Source organism: Osmia bicornis, chromosome 4 (genome assembly GCF_907164935.1).
Source record: "Osmia bicornis bicornis chromosome 4, iOsmBic2.1, whole genome shotgun sequence".
In the NCBI taxonomy this organism is placed as follows: domain Eukaryota; kingdom Metazoa; phylum Arthropoda; class Insecta; order Hymenoptera; family Megachilidae; genus Osmia; species Osmia bicornis.
In genome coordinates this window covers 3974079-3990899 of record NC_060219.1, presented here as the reverse complement: position 1 = coordinate 3990899, position 16821 = coordinate 3974079, and the positions used below count along the sequence as shown (strand labels likewise).

Below are 16821 nucleotides of genomic sequence, written 5' to 3'. Positions count from 1 at the left end.
ATTAAATATTAATTATAAAAAATTAAATATTATTAAGTTACATTGACGGTGTAAGAAATTTGAATAGTTGTAAAGATGATGTATACGTATTCAAAATCAAGAATCCTTGAATCTCTTGAGAACTCCAAGATACTTAACAATATTAATACTTTTGAAAGTCCAACATTTTGAAACTGTATTCATCACAGACAGAATGATCGGTAACAGGATGCAGATTGAAGTGTTTTCGAATGTAAAAATTCAAAATACGTTGTAAAATCCAGAGACATAACTTCATAGGTGAAATTAGCACAGAACACTAATAAAAAGAGGTAGACATCGTTACATCAGACTTCCTTTCTCTTTGTATTAGCTGCTATTATAACACACTGTTTTTATTCAGAGAACGGAATAATTTACTGAAAATTATAAAGGTTTTATTAACAATCGAGCTCATTAACAAACCGCATACAGGATATTTCAATTTAGAACAAGATTTATTGGAACAAAAAACGACTATAACTTGCAAACAAGATCGATTAAACGTTGCTTCTATAGCTAGATTTACACGTTTATTACAATTTCATTTCTTATACACTTCAATAAAATTTCTTTTCATGTCTTTGGTTTTCATTGGATTTTTTTAATTAGCAATGCATTTACTGGTGATAATGCATTTACCTTAGTAAACTTACCGGTGTACGGATTATTCCGATAATCCAAACTGGAGGACTCGCTTTTCTTTCTTCTCCTAGCATCTCGTTTCTGTCGTACTTTCGTCTCCCTGATGCCAGAACTTTTAAAATAACCAACCATAAATGGTTGTTTGTCAGGATCACCTCGGAATCCAACGATTCCGATGTCTTCTGGTCTCATTTCATGTACTGAAACAAATATAAAGAAATTTCATTTTCTGTTCCCTTATACATTCTATATAACTCGATTTTTCTTTACCTTGATATAAATTACTTTGTAAGAATTAAATTACTGGAAATTGCTAAAATTACCGCCTCTTCGTTAGTAAAATCGCTTTCATTGTAAGTTATATTTCAGTACCCCCATAAAATAGAATTTACAAATTAAAATAAAATTAATTTTGATCTATTTTTTCTTATTGAGTTCAGGGAATATTTGGGAAAAATTATATTTAAAAGTTCCGCTTTACGTACACTGTAAAATTAACACAATTTGATTTTATTCCTATAAAAGAATATTTTAAATAAAATTTTCAATAAGATATGGTATCAGATAGATATCAAGATTGAATGGAAAGGCTAGAAATGGAAGATCTTGTTACATATTATTGGTAGAGAAACGTTAATTTGGTGATTCCTAATCACTGGTTCGATGCTGTAAGTGGAATGTATGGGAACGATTACATTCGCTCACGTGTTTATTAGAATGGAGTACCTGTTGGAATTATTAATAGCCAACCTTCAGGAGTATTAACTATTTAAGAATCTCAACGCCTTATGTCAAGCTGTTCGATATCTATCGAGCCGTTCACTTTGCCGATATAGACGACAGTTCATGGTTTCCCAACGCGTTGGCCCTGCAATTAAGTCAACCGCTACCACTGTGGCACGTTTAATTAATTGATCATTCCGTCAGCTGACTGGCACGCTGATCCATCGATTATTCTCAATTATCTTTACGCGGCATGCATAAACAAACGTTTGACAGAAATTTCATGGACCTCGTAAAGTAGATCGAATGTTTCGCAATCAACATGATAAATCTCATAATTGATCTCTTTTTTAACCCTTTCGCTACTACGTCGTCTTGGCTAGAAACTCCACTCGTACGTTTTCAACATTCGAATGTAAATAAAATAATTGTATTTTTAACAAGAAATATTTTAGTTACTTCTGTTTCTATTTATCTTTCGATTATTTCCATTGCATATCTACTATTTTGAAATACATAGTTGTGGCTCTAAAATGGTCAAAAATAGAAAAAAAAATAATTAGGCAAAATTAAATGGTGTCAAATGGAGCGTCACGTGATGCATATGTCCGCTCCGGAAGTGACGGCGTTCCAAAGATTTCAAGGTCAATTTCTTATTTGTTACATATAATTGTGTATTTTTTTAAACACTGGATGAATCTTGATATTCTCTATAAAAAGTACTTGAGTCGAAAATTAATTAATTCAGAAGAAATTTTATTGGAATCATGTACTTTTTTATGCATCTATCGAAGGGTTTTTCTATTTCCTAGAAAAAAATATTAGGGCAATTATGTTGAAAATTAATTACTTCAAAAGATATTTTAAGAAGAGACCGTAGGTCTCTCTCTGATGAAGTTATTACACTTGTTTATTTGTAATCGTCAGATACCTGGTTCAATATTCATGCGGTAATAATTACGTTTCCTAACAGTTTTAAGCACGATAAAAATAGAGTCGGTTTACATATATTTGCATGAAGTGTCGCAAGCTGTTCTGCACACTGGTAATCTGTCCGATATTAATGTCAAGAATATTACTGCAAGTGAAACTACGACAGTGTATCAGAACACCTGGTAAACAAGAATTCTATTTGTGGCAGAAAATTTGTACCCTTGTACATACATAACAATGTGTTTATCAGATATTTATAAAATTTTATGACACTTATCAAAGTGTTAATTATAATAAGAAGAGATCTTTGCCGTTTTTCCTTTTTTATTAAACAATCTTAGAAGCGAATGGCTTTACCAATGAAACATTTACAATTAAAGGGTTGCAAGTGACATTTTCTGAAATTTTCAAATTAAGAACAGGAATGGTTAGTTAAATCATTGATTATAATAATATTGTAAATAAAAATATCACTTGCATTCCTCTGGGTTTAAGTGGTTGCAATTAAAAAGGACCAACGTTTTAGCCCCTAATAAAACTTCTCGAGATTTTGTTTAGAAATGAAAAAAAGAAAATTATTCATTGAAATTAGAGATTTGTTATACTACTTTGAAGTTATACGAGTGTATGTAGGATTAATTAATCTGTCAAGCAGTAGTCGCTAAATAGCGACATATTTTTACGAAGCAATTTATCAAACCTTTATTAGACAAGTTCGCGTTACAAACGACACGTTATTCCGGCCAATGATTTATTTAATAAGTTCTAGTTAAAACAGAACAGTTTCGCTTTATAAATAGAGAGAACCTTGCGTGTTCGATACCTGTGGCTCTTATTTTTTCATTCTGAGCAACATTCTAAATTGAGCCGTTCGCGTGACAGATTATTATCAATGTTATTTAAGACGAAATCACGGAAAATCTCGGTTTACGGTGATTCTGTGAGAATAACGAGTATCTAACGAGTAGATACTTGTTCTGATTTAATCAGAACAAAATTGATGAAATTCCTACCAGTACGATTTATTAATGTGCAAAAGATAATTAAAATCTGAGGGAAACAAGGTGATTTTTTAATTAGAATCAAAATTTTTACGAAATTATCTGGGATATTCCTGAAAGATTAAAAAATAAAATTTAATTCTCATTGGGTGACATTTCTGGGGTCATTATTTCGTTTGAGATAACTTAATCTCCGAATTCCATCTTGTAAATTTTAAGTTAAACTGATTTCTAACGGTTTTACTTTTTGACGAGTCGTTCAACCGGAATTGTGTTCACCATCTGAACGTATGAAATACTCAGAGTCAATTTTGGAACACCATATCGCATTACATTTTTAATATTAAAAAAAAATCAAATAACAATATTATCGGGCATTAAAGAAAGCTTAAATTACAATTTTTAAAAACCGCTACGAGCTCCATAAGCTGAAGAAATTGTTAATATTTACGTTGTATCAAGCCGTATGCGAATACAGTCAGTATTAACTTCGTTTCATTTACTTAATCTGTAAAATGTACACGTGCCAAGCAAATTGTCTGTTTGTTTCCCGCGCATTCCATCGAGTCCTCCGATGCCTCGCATGAGCTATGGGAAACGCATGAAAACAATGTCTATAAGGTGTCCTAAAAATAAACAACAATGTTAACACATTGACGGTTGTCGCGTATTCATCATTTCAGTACGCGAATTTTTATATTATTATTCTTTAGATTATTGCTGTAGAATGTACAAACTATACTTGAAGGAGGTATAAAATCAAAAACTATGAAATATAAACTTTAAATAAAAAAAGTAATATCAAACAACGAGGATCGCAGATCTTATAAAATATGCAATTGTCAAAGTACAGAATATAAAGAACACCTAAATTTTTAACAAAAACCTGAGCTAAAATTTTAGCGAACCGAAAGTGAACGTGTTGAAACAATAACGTTTAAATCTCAATTAGAAGCACAAGACGAATTATCTTGTCATAAGAATTTCAATAAATCTACCCAATTGTATCGAATATCATTTTCAGCAACTTTGTAAGATCTTGCACAAGAATAGACCTTCCATAAATAACTTTGTTACATTCCAATAATACCCAACTCCGCGTGGCTGTTTGCAAGAGCCTATAAAAAAATCAAGGCGTAGAGGATACGTTCGACGAAAATCAATTGGCATGCAACTCGCGTATATTTCCCGGCGATATAGAAATTCGAACGAGGAGGACACGGTTGTACGTGCGAGCAATTCGAACGGTCTGATTGAAACGAGTAGAGGACTCGGACTCGTCTTAGCTGGCCAAAGTATCGCCGCGTATGCAAACGATCCTTCTTATACGATCACGAGCGTGCCGTGTTCGAGAAAGCTAGTAAATTGGCTGGCTGGAATGCGCATTCGCCGTGATTGCTGGGCTGGACACCTGCTGCCGCACTTTGCGCGCCGTTACAGAATCAACTGGCGGAGAACTTGTCGACCAGGTAGCTCCTCGGGGCGAATGCACGTGGGGAATTCAATTGAATTATACCGTGCTTTCCTCGTACGGGCACACCATCTTCTCTACTATGGTACAGACGAAACGTACCACCTGATACGATCGCCTTAGAAAAATTATATACCACTTTCCCTTAAAATGTTGAAAATTTGGAAAATTTATACGAAAGAGAAGAACGATATTAATTCTTTTATAATTAAAGTTAGGTATCTAAGCACTATGCCTCTATAAAAATAAATCTTCGTTCAAAAGAAAATGGAACGAATTACAAGTTGATTCGTCGAGTTTGCAGATCGTTCGCGTGAAAAGCCTGAGAACAGCTCGTTCGTGAGCAAATAAATGTTTCGCGTTTAGAAGGATCGTCGAGGATGGATAACTGGAGGCTGCGGTTAGCAAAGATTCAAGAATACCAGCCTCGGTTTCTCTCTTCTTCCGGTGATCTTTCCCCGGGTCGAGATAGATGATTTTATGCGTCGTTTCAGAGAAATGTCCAGGATCCTCGTTTTATTGGACAATCAAGATATTGAGAGAGAAAGAGATTGTGACTCTAGAAAACTCAGTTAGATGGTGGATTATGATAACAGCATTTTACTCGTTAATTTAACAATAATGAAGTCACTATTCAGGCACTAATCCCTTGTTACTATAGTTTTCTGTAAAATTTCAAAATATAACCTTTTTTTTAATTTCACAAGGTAATTAATAAGAACTCGGAATCGAAAGATATCCACGAAATGGACCTAAATACCGAGAACAGAATTTTAGCAAAGATTCAGGAACTCGTGCGATGAATTGTGGAGGTTTTTCTGAAAATTCCTACCGATTGATGCATCGCGATAATGGCGATAAATCTGGAGGAATCTGACAAAGGCTCGTTCTCGTTCGCGGTGATAGCGAGGTGTCGCAAGTCTCAAGAGCGAGTGAGCGAGCTGGCAGTTAGACACGCGTGGGCGTATCGCGCGGAGGTGTGTAGCCGGTCTTTAGAAGCAGAGAGATAGCCGGCTGTACTTTCGAAAGCATCTGGTTTTCTGCAACCGGAGGAAACTTCCTCTGGCTGAGGCGGACGGAGAGGAGTCGCGTGACGACGAGAACCAGTGCAAACAAACTCTTATGGGACTACATACGCTGCCCTCCATAACTATTAGGACACTTGCAATTTTCCTTCGTTACGTAACAATTTGCTTGAATCACTATATTTTTATATTACATTACCGGTATTTTCTTTTGCACCATCCGACGACTAAATTGAAGCTCTGTCGATAATATTAAAAAAATAAAAATACTTTTTGCTACGTTTCAACGATGTTCCTTTAACTACAGCACCGACTTTCCACTTACGCAGCTGTAAATGTTAAAAGTCACGGAAAACTGTAGATTGGGAAGTCGGTACTTTCTTCTCTAGTACCGTTTCTCGACCGTACGCTCTTGTACACACAGAGTACAAACATCAAATACTTAGCACCTAAAACTAGCTTCAAAGACACATTTCGATCGGCTGAAAAAAACTTCACCTTCGGTCAACATCTTTCCACGAGTGCTACTTAAAAAGTACAAATCATGCCGTTGTGTGCCAGGCAAGAGAACCGGAGGACGAATCAGACGTGAACGTTTCTTGGACACTAGTGGACACTATGGTGAGAATCACTTTTAGCATAAGCTCTCGATAGCTTCTGCTGCAAGTTTTACTCTCGAGTGGAGGATCGTTAGCGTGATTGGTATTTATGTCTTGATTAGATCGAATTGAAGTTGGGGTCTTTCTATGCTCCTAATCGCCTTTCATTGATAATGCTTATTCTTAATTATGGAAGAATAACGCGTGTCCAGCTTGTAATCCTTGTATCCTGCGGTACTTGCAAGGAGGTTGGCACAAACGACATCGTGGATATAAACGAGGCGCGTTTCAGCTGCGGAACGAGGCATTGGGACGAACGTGTGTATATTCGATGGATGTTGTAACGTGCAAGTGTGCGTTCGTACAGTTTGTTGTTTGCCGCGCCTAGATCATTTTGTTGCTTGCCTCTCTCACCTCGTGTTCTCCTCTTGCTCACCGGTTTCTCTCATTCCCCTCTCTGACGCTTCTCTTCTCGCTTTTCTCTCTCTCTCTCTCTCTCGCTTTTTCTCTCGCTTCTACTCCTCTCCTTTGCCAGCACAACCGGTTTACCTTTGATCATTCAATATAAAACACAAGATCGAAGAGGCACACCTTTGCCTACCTGTATATACGTACAGGGGTATCTGTTGCACACGTACCTTACGAATCCACGATTCCGATCCACGGTAATTTCTACTTATCTTTATCTATCCCACGGTTCTTTCTCCTTCTCTCTGCCTTCGTCTTGTCTCGTCGTGTCGATCCCTGTTTTCCTCTCGTTCTTTTCCCTCCAGGCGCGTCCCTCTTGCGACACGCATTCGCACGCATACTCGGCTATCCTTCTGTTCTTCATTTTTTTTTATTTCCAAGGGTAGGAAAATCGAAATGTTCGATATTTGCAAGATTTAACCCTCTCCGAAGCCTACTGTTTTTAGCGTTTCACGTTTGAATCGCGATTGAGTATCACCTCGTCAAGGATTAAAATCTTCCTCCCGATAGTTGCAATTAGTAATAGATGGAACTTGTCCATCTCGCGCATCAATGGTCGCCACACAAGTTGGTCCAAATCCAGCAGAAAGATCAGTCATACCTCGAAGACATCTTGGAACACGTGTTCACGAAGAATATTAGCCCCGTGGTCGGCTGTTTTTCGTACGTTATCCCGATGAGATTTAATCGGCCGAAGCTACCACATTCTATGGCTGGTTTCGTGAACGGTCCAGCGGGAACGTCGGTGGAGAAGGAAACGAAAATCATCAATGATCTAAAGCTCATCTGGTTCAGGGACTGGCTAACAGGTGTAGCTTATCTGGAGGATCGAATCTACGGTAATCTTGACTCGCGACGATTCTCATCTGAGATTCGGTGGCAGAATTGGATTCAGGGGCGTCCTTATCTCACCATCTGGGCCTTTGCTCATCCTCTCTTTCTCTCTTTCACTCATGGCATTCATCTGGCTGTCTACCTTGCTCTTTTCCTCTCCAGTTGAATCCCACGCACGCACATCTCGCCAGTAGAGGAAGACAAGACGACGCCAGAAACTTGGCCTCTCGTCGATCATGTATTCCTGTCTGGTAGGAAGGACCTCGTGTCACGCACAAAACTTTGAACAACGTCCCTCATCTTGATTCTCTTTTTTTATATTCAATTTTCATTTCAACTTCTCCGAGACTTGAACGAACCCACTATGGATACGAATACCTTCTAATATAATTATCAGATTGGCAATTTAATTAGTCTTCTTTGGTCCAAAAAAGAAGATTGCCCCTCTTTGCTTTGGATGTTTCGATAAAAAATAGGAACAGTTGAAATGCTAAGAATTCTTCATTTTGATTCGAAGAAGTATTCCAAGGACAATTAATAAACACTCTACGATTTTCTCATATTCTGGTTTTGTAATGAGTAGAGAATAACCGATAACATTCCACGGAAGAAATTGCACGTAAGCATGAATAACGAAGAAGAGAGAAATGGAGCGGAAAGACAAGTGGTACGAAGCCATCGCTAGTTGATCGACCACATAGAGTGAAGAGCAAAACTGTAAACGCGTAACTTTAATCTCATAAACAGACGATAATGTTACAATAATTATTACATCAGATGAGTACGAATCCATGATGAATCTGGTATACAAAATATGACACATTATATTCATTTAAATATTGAAGACACCTAATACTCTGCACATTGTTAATATTTTATGCAGCAGATATAATTATCCAATTTAGATGAATTAATTGAAAAAGAAATTTGTAGTATTATTGTTTCTTCGTATGCTTTTGCTCGTGAAGATACACACAGCGTATATAGGAGCGTGTGGAACGCTTTTCAGCATGGGAGTGAGAGCGTGGAACAGGTGTACGCTCGAGAAAGCATATATACCTGTATAGATATATATTCGCGGAGGCTGCCTTCTCGAAGCCAGGTGTACAAGAAACGACCGGAATTTACCGCGACGAACTTTTGACCCCGAAGCGTTTGTTAACCACGATCTATTGCTCAATGCTAAGCGTGTGCCGTGTGTACACTATCGTTTACAAGCACTTAGACATTTCCTTCGTTCGAAGAGTCGTAATGCAAGTGATACCTGTTAATAATTTATGTAACGGCAAGCAAGTGCAAATGAAATCTTCAAAATCATTAACAAGCTGAATGTCGTGACACCGTAAATTAGGTGAAAGATATTATTTTATGCTGGCAGTAAAATACCATGAATAGATCTTACATTTTGCTTTTTTTTTATTTTAGTATATTTTTAACGAAATGAATTAATTTTGATTTTACTCACCGGAACGATCCGCAGGATGCACCGACAAGTACAATCCTTTATTTCCATCGGGATTATTAACCCAATGATCCAGAGGTTCGCTGACGTTCAAAGTCAACCATCCCTCTTTTCCTGTTGTCGTGTTAACTGCATCTACGTATTGCAATTCTCTCGTTCTGCAACAAAAAAATATAATCATGTGAGTTTATAAAAGCATCACATTCGTTACTGTTACTTTATTCCATAATTTTACTATCTCTATAACTGGTTTCATGCTCGCTAGAAACAGAATTTCAATAAATTGTCTCGAAATAAAAACTTAAATTGTCTGATAACTTAATTATTAAACGATGTTGTTTTGCGCTACTAGTTCGTTTCTATTTTGATTTGGTGAAATCTAAATGGAATAGAATCGAGTTTCTCGAATCCTATTCCAACTCCGATGTTATCTCGTGACAAACAATAAGTTGCAAATGTTGAAACGCATTAGCAGCTAAAAGCCACTTGTGACGACCATTCGATGTCACTAATATCTTTTTGCAATATTCCTTGCATACATCAAGGAAAACTCGCGTTACTCATTACGTTAACACGCAGTTCTATGGATGACTACGGAATATTCATAATGTGGATGTCACAGGATTGATCAAAACAAACACATTATCATCCTTATTATATAGATTTATTTGAATGTAATCGCATGGATATTAGTGCCATTAACATTTGATCAAACTGAATGGATCAAAATTCACGTGAGTAGTTTCTTTGAACTAACATGCATCATTTGGATTGCTATCTGAAAGAAATCTTTTCATTAACACGTTAATTATTATTGAATAACTGAAACCAAAACAAGTTTTAATGTAATATCGAAAGAGCTAATGAATTTAACATTCTGTTTATGCCATTTTAAATCTAATCAATTTTTAGCAAATAATTACAATTATAAAACATTTTTAATTACAACCCATAATTGTATTAAACTAACCCTGTGTATAGCTACGTTTACTTATATAGGAATTGTGCCTGATTATATAAATTTTTCTGAATGAAATAACTAAATAAATAATAGAAAGTATAATGTCAGGAACGTGACACAATATTATACGAGAAAGGGTAAACGTTGATTAAGATGTTCGCAGAGTATAGATTAATTATTCGATAAGGAAATCTACGTTAGATGGTTAAAGACACGGTATTGCTTGTTTAATAGAAATCTGCAGCTTCGAATCGCGCAGCTCATCGATAAAATCGATCAATAGGAAACCACTGAATCTTATGTAACCACGAAGATATAGAGAAGCGAGAAAACGAGCCACTCTAGTCGTCATCGTTCCTATAGACTGTAACATCGTGACTCGACGATTCGCACAAATCTATCTGCACGTGGTTCGATTCAATAGGATTTCACTGAAACACACTAATCATTGTTCATTGAGGAAGTATGCTCACCTCTGATCACCGCCCCACCGCGGGAAAAGAGGCATTCCTTAAACGACGCATTTATCTTATTCCCGGGACTGATTATTCTTTCCCGTAATTGAATAATTAGAAACGTTCAAAATGTAAACAAGCCGGATCGTGAGTGCAATTTTTATACTGAAATCCTGCGCAATATTCAACGTATAATTTTGTAAAACATTCTTCAAGCTTGAATCAGAAACGACACGCGTAGTTTCGTGAATAGTTTTTTCTGGTTTCTATTTTATTGATTGGCTTGGTTTAAAATGCAGATATTTTAAGCGGAATTTAATAGTATTCAACAGAGGAATTGACGAAGTGGTTAGAGTAAACATTAACCTTTAGTTTTCACACGGTGTTAGGTGTATTTGAATTTCAAAACGCAGCTGATTAAACAGCACGTTATTTCCATGGCAAATTGAATATTATTCAATTTGTGATGAATAACGATTGAATTTGTACAGATTTCTGAATGAAGTTATAAACCGAGCTGTGCTAGATTTATTCCAACGAAAAAATTAATTCATTTCCACTTTAACCCTTTGACTACAGTCATTGCTGACCAACGCGTCGCGACGCCTCAGATATATGTATATTAATCTTTAGCTGGCACTGTGAGGTATTAGACGACCCCAACTAATTCAGCTTTCTTTACTTTTTTGGCTAAAATTCGTCCCTTCAACTCTTCAAATAAATATCTTTTTTGAAATCACGATTTTTGTACTATTCTTTCCCTTAAAATGTTCGATCTGAAGAGTATTCAGCAAAAATTTTAACTCTTTATATGAAGATTTGAAAAAGTTCTTAAATTTTTTTCTGAAAATTACCATTTTTTTGATTTTTCTGTTTTTCAATTTTTGTTTTTCATGCCCAATATTTAATTTTACTAAAATTAAAACTTTCAAAGATTATCCAGGAATTTTGTCAAGTTAAAATAATGAATATGGAATATTTTAGTAGATGGGGTCTTAAACGTCCCAGCGTGCCAGCCATGTTATTCCGGCGAAGCGTGTCAGCTAAGGGTTAATACAAGCAAATTGAATTAAAAAAATGAATTATTTCTGTCTTTAATAACTGGATCTTCAACGAACTTACTGTGCACATTAATTTCCACTGTGACGAACGTGTTAAATATTCAAGTAGATACGAGGAACAGTTCAGCCTAATAAACAGCGGAGCGAGCAGAAAAATTCATGAATCCTTAATTGAGTGTAAAAAGCATGAGACCCTGAGCCTAGTTTAAAAGCAAGGCGTCACTGTCTGACTTTCGTCGAAGAGGAGTCTTGGTCGAGGTCCAGATAGACAGCTGACGCGGTTCTTGTATCCCTACCAAGCCAAGGAGATGCTGTTTATGGGAAACCTGTGCGCGCACACGTAAGAAACCAGAGAGTCGCCAGCTTGTCTCGGCTGGACCAAGAAGGTGGAGGAGGATCAAGAAGAGGTGGAGGAGGATGCGTCACGGCATCGAGTTTGACGGAAGAAAAGGAGAAGAAGGATATAATGCGGTAAAGGAAGAGGAGGTGGAGAATGGATGCGTGCGTGTAACTGCGTAGGCACGGCAATGTATAACTCGTGGCTCTTAACTCCTCGCGAGCACGGCCCGTCTCCACGGTTAATTTACCTCAATTTACGGAATAGCGTTTCCTGTCGGGGCCTGTATATCGGTCAGGTCGCGGTACCAAAGTCTACGGAGGTATCGCAGACAGGGATGGCTCTAGACACGCTGTCGCCATCCGCCACATCGTCTTCCTCCAGCCAACACGTGCGTTCAGCTTCCTCCTCTCTTATCAAACTACTAATTTACAGTAGAATTCTTCGAACTTTCACAATTTTTCATCATCAGGACATAATATTTGAATTTAAAAAATAGCACAGAATGCTCCTTATCGACCTTGTATCTGAAAATCTGACCACCTGGACAGATGCTGGAAGAAGAAACGATAACGCTTGTAAGGTGAAGGAAGAATGCAAGATGGGCGAGAATTGACTAATTTGTATCGTATTAACGGCTCCTTTCCTGCTAGATAAAAATCGATCGGAATATGGCGTAACGTTCGGTTCTTCTAGAAAAAAGAGCCGATGGACGGCCCTGGACATGAATGAGAAAGGTTAGAATCGAGAGAAGAGACCGGTGGGCCTGGTCCTCGAGAACTCTCTCACAGGTAGAACAAATACCTGAGATTTTTTCGGCGACTTAAGGACGGCCTAATTAGAGGCACGATGACGATGTCAAAAACCACGGACTGTTGCCTGAAGGAACACGAAATTGGTCTAGCCACCCACCCAGGGGAGAAACCCGAACGGACGGAGATAGACGGATGAGAAGGAGTACCGTTTTTCCACGATATTCCCCTCCTTTAACCTTCTTTCTGGTCTGCCGTAGCTGTTAAAGGTCACCTCGAAACTATCAGCTACCCTTACTCACCCTGAAATAGCAGCCACGACTGACTGGGCCAGGTAGAAAGCAATACCTGAAACACTTTTCCGGGAACCGGGACCTTACTAATTGCTAACACGACAATGACATTAAGGGGACAGAGTTGCAAACTTCTCGCTGCGAAAGAAAGAAAAAAAGAAAAGATACACGTAATTCGTCAGCTTAGAACTCCTCGTTGTTTTTCGACTCTTCAGGGTCGTTGAGGTAGAAGCAATTAGTCATGGTTGAAGGTGTACCTTTCAATACGTTTACTCGTTCACTTGAAACGACGGATTCTTAGAGGCATACCTAACTTTTATTATTTCAATTGAATTATTTCAATTGATTGGAGTTATCGATCGGTATCGAAAATTCTATTCTGTTAAGACTCACCCGTCCTCGGTCCTTAAGACACGGTAAGCCGTGATCATGTATGACCCACGGTTTCTTCTATTCTTCACATCCATACTGCGATAGAGCCTAAGCTCTGCGCCAATTATGTGTTCCCCAGGTGGTACCTCGGACACGTCAAACCAGAGCCTTTTTCCACGCTCGTGCCTCACTCCAGGAACGTGATGATCTGCAGATCAAAAAATACCGTCTCATTAAGCGGTAAGGACGAAGGAAAGGGAACGTAACGCAGATTTATGATGGGACTGTCGAACGGCAATTAGCCTCCTCGCCTCCAGTGAATTGTTCTTACTCGACGATGTTATAAAGGGTTTAGTAACCTTTACCGTCTGACTGACGATATTTCAACTGTAGTGTGTATGTTGTAATCTTTTTTCGATGCCTAAACGTTCAATAATTAATTCCAGCCTATTTGAAGAAATTGTAAGATAAAGGGTTGTAAGGGTTAAACTTTTTTTCCTGTGGATGACGTATACCCCTGGGACAATTATTAAGTTTCACGTAAATCCGAGAGGACTCTAAGTAGATTACGTTTGAATAGATTTCGAAGGGGCAAGTTTTCTTTTTTTAAGCAAGTTTAAATACAATAGTACAGAGCTGTAAAGCCCAGCCATTGGAAACTTAAATGAGGAAAGTACGAAAGGTATAGATTACATTGTTTACCGTTTGTTCTGAGGGTAATAAAGTGCCATTGTTACGCGCAGCGGTGGTTACGTTTATAGCCATTAACTGAAACGAAATTTTCTTCAAATTATCGTTATTCACTAGTTGCGTATAAAAACATTTCTAATTTTATAAATTAACAAAAATATTTGAAGCTGTATCAATGTCCCCCTTTTCTTATAAATATAATAGAAAAATTTGGATAATGCCATTTAAAAAAGTGAAAATACTCCGATTGTTGCCAGGTAGATCATCGTCACTCGTTATCTTTACCCGAAGAATAGAAATTTAGGTAACAGCCAGTCGAGAAGGTAAAAGCTCGGTAATCTCTGTAAACTGAGTAACCTGTTCACTTACGATAAATTTCCGACCAGCACTCCAAACTTTCCTTCTCTAATTGTCTACCTAGACGTTTCCTAAATTCCTAAAGAACCATTCCCTTTTTTCTCGAAATTTCGATTTCTAGTTCACCCTCGAAGATAGCGTTAAAACAACTGTTATTCGTGTCCGTCCGATCCCTTTTAAAATAAAATAGGATAAAATTGATCGCGATATAAAAAAGACTAAATCGTACGGTCAAATACCGTGAATGGTCCAGAATAAAGGAGCTCCTTAGTAAAAAGAATATACCATTCCGAGGTAGCTGTCCAACTTTCAACAAACATCGATCAACCGAAAGTGCCTTGAGAGAGGCTTAACAACGGTAATTCCATCGTTCACGCTAAACAGGCTGCAAATCAATTTTCTCGAAATAACGAAGCTGAAGAGCGAGAGAAAAAGAGAGAGTAAGAGAGAGAGAGAGGCAGGTCGGCTCGTTCCAGTCACATCTTAATCCTAATTCGGTTGCCGATGGATCGACGAAGCCGGAGGGCGGTCTATGGTCAACGGCAGCAGCCTATATAACCGACACCGATAACCAGCTATCCTCGTTCCGGCACGAGATCGATAAGGGAATCGTTACCCTCGTAAATGAGAGGGGCCTCCAGAACGAGCCGTGGACAATTCGCAGCGTGAAATCGTCCTTTTTTCTACCGCCAAAGCCGAGCGCCTTCGAGGATAGGTAAAGGAAGCCAGCAGTAGGTACCCTTCTTCCTCCACGGTGGACCATGGGTCCTTAAGTAATGCCTAATGTTTCTCCTGAGGAGGCCGACTTCACGGTGGAGAATGAAAGGTCGACGGAGAGGGGTAGGGGAGCTAGAACGTGAAGCAAAGCGAAGCAGAGGGGCCGAAAAGAAGAGGAGACGGGGAGAGAGGAAGGCATAAAAATTTGTTTTATTTTTCTCTCGGACGGTCGCATTCCAACGGCACCTGATTGCCGCGAGCCGAGCTGGACCCCTCGGCTCTCGGGGTGGTCCCGAATAGCTTGGGACCATCCTGGACCGCTCCACGACCGACTGGACTTTTGTTTTTTACCCCACCAACATCCTCTTTCTCTACGTCCTCGGTCCTCCTCCGACAGTCCTCTCTTATACACCTACAAATACTCTGTTCCTCTCGTCTCTTCTTCTTCTTCGTCTTCTTCTTCTTCTTCTTCTCTGTTCACCTTCATCGTCGAGGAACGTACACACGCGAGAACTTGGAAAGAGAAAGAGGGAATCAACCACGAGGCCCTTCTTTTCACGTTGAACGGTCCCAGCTCGTTCTTGCGATATTTTCCTGGAAATATTCGTGAGATGTTTCTCGGACATCCACCGTTTCGCGGGCTGATCGACGATGAGTCGATCCAACAACGTTCTCTGTTCGACAACTTTCGGCCATCGCTACGCCGGTATTATTAGTTCGAAGTAAAAGTCGAGGACCAGATGCTTCTTTTTGGATGATTCGAACAGATCGAGCGTGGGAATATGTACCCGGTCCAACTTCCATCACTGCTGGCTATTTCGTTCTTCGTTAACGTGTATTTTGGAGGATTTTCAAAAGTTTTATGTTTCAATCTAAAATTCAAGTTTGAGAAACGAAATAATAATTTACTAATAATATTTCATAATAAACCGTTTTGCTATTTGTTCAAAATCTGATCATTTAATCCTCATCATACAGTAGTACGGATGAATGTATCCACTTAATGAAAATCCTCGCTATGATCCAACGACGAGTATTATGCGTCGAGTAATAATCATTTCGTTTCAGTATCCATTATATACACCCGTGCAAGGGTTAAAGTTCCTAACGAACAAACGAAAGCAAAGAGGAAGCAACACTGAACCATCATCGCACACGTCAGGTCTAATCATTAGTCTAACTACATAGGAGGCATAGGGAACCGTGTTCGCGGCATTCGCCACTTTTACAGAGAGCAGAAGGAACAGAAAACGATCCATCTATCTCATTCTGGCATGTTGCTCTTCTTCCCGGCCCGGTACTCCTTCTGTTCCTGTTGTCTGGTCGGTGAAGGAGCCGCCCTCGGCGGAAGATAGATAGATAGATAGGGAGAGGAAGGAGGTCCTGGGAAGAAAGGGAGCAAAAGGAGCAGCCAGGACGAGCCAGGGCACCCAAGTTGAGACATTTTTACCTGCCCGCGGCTTCACGTGGGGAGAGATATTGACTCGTCTTCCACGTTCGGCTATCCACTACGATTTAGAGGAACAGAGATGGCGTATGGGGGAAACTTTGTATAATATATGGGCCGTGCCGAGAGTCCTGCACACGTACGTGTGACCACACGCCCGCAAAATTCGTCCAGATGCACGTATCGAAAGGATTGGCCCC

At 38.7% G+C, this 16821-nt stretch overlaps 1 protein-coding gene across 1 annotated transcript in view; it reads right to left on the bottom strand.

The window, feature by feature from the left end:
* Positions 1-16821, bottom strand: part of LOC114876641 (protein 60A) — a 28394-nt gene that overhangs the window by 3409 nt on the left and 8164 nt on the right. The window contains exons 2-4 of the mRNA XM_029188411.2: positions 13432-13618; positions 9183-9337; positions 675-863 (exon numbers count right to left, since the gene is read on the bottom strand). Coding sequence (XP_029044244.1) covers positions 675-863; positions 9183-9337; positions 13432-13618 — 531 coding nt within the window. The remainder of the gene's footprint in view (positions 1-674; positions 864-9182; positions 9338-13431; positions 13619-16821) is intronic.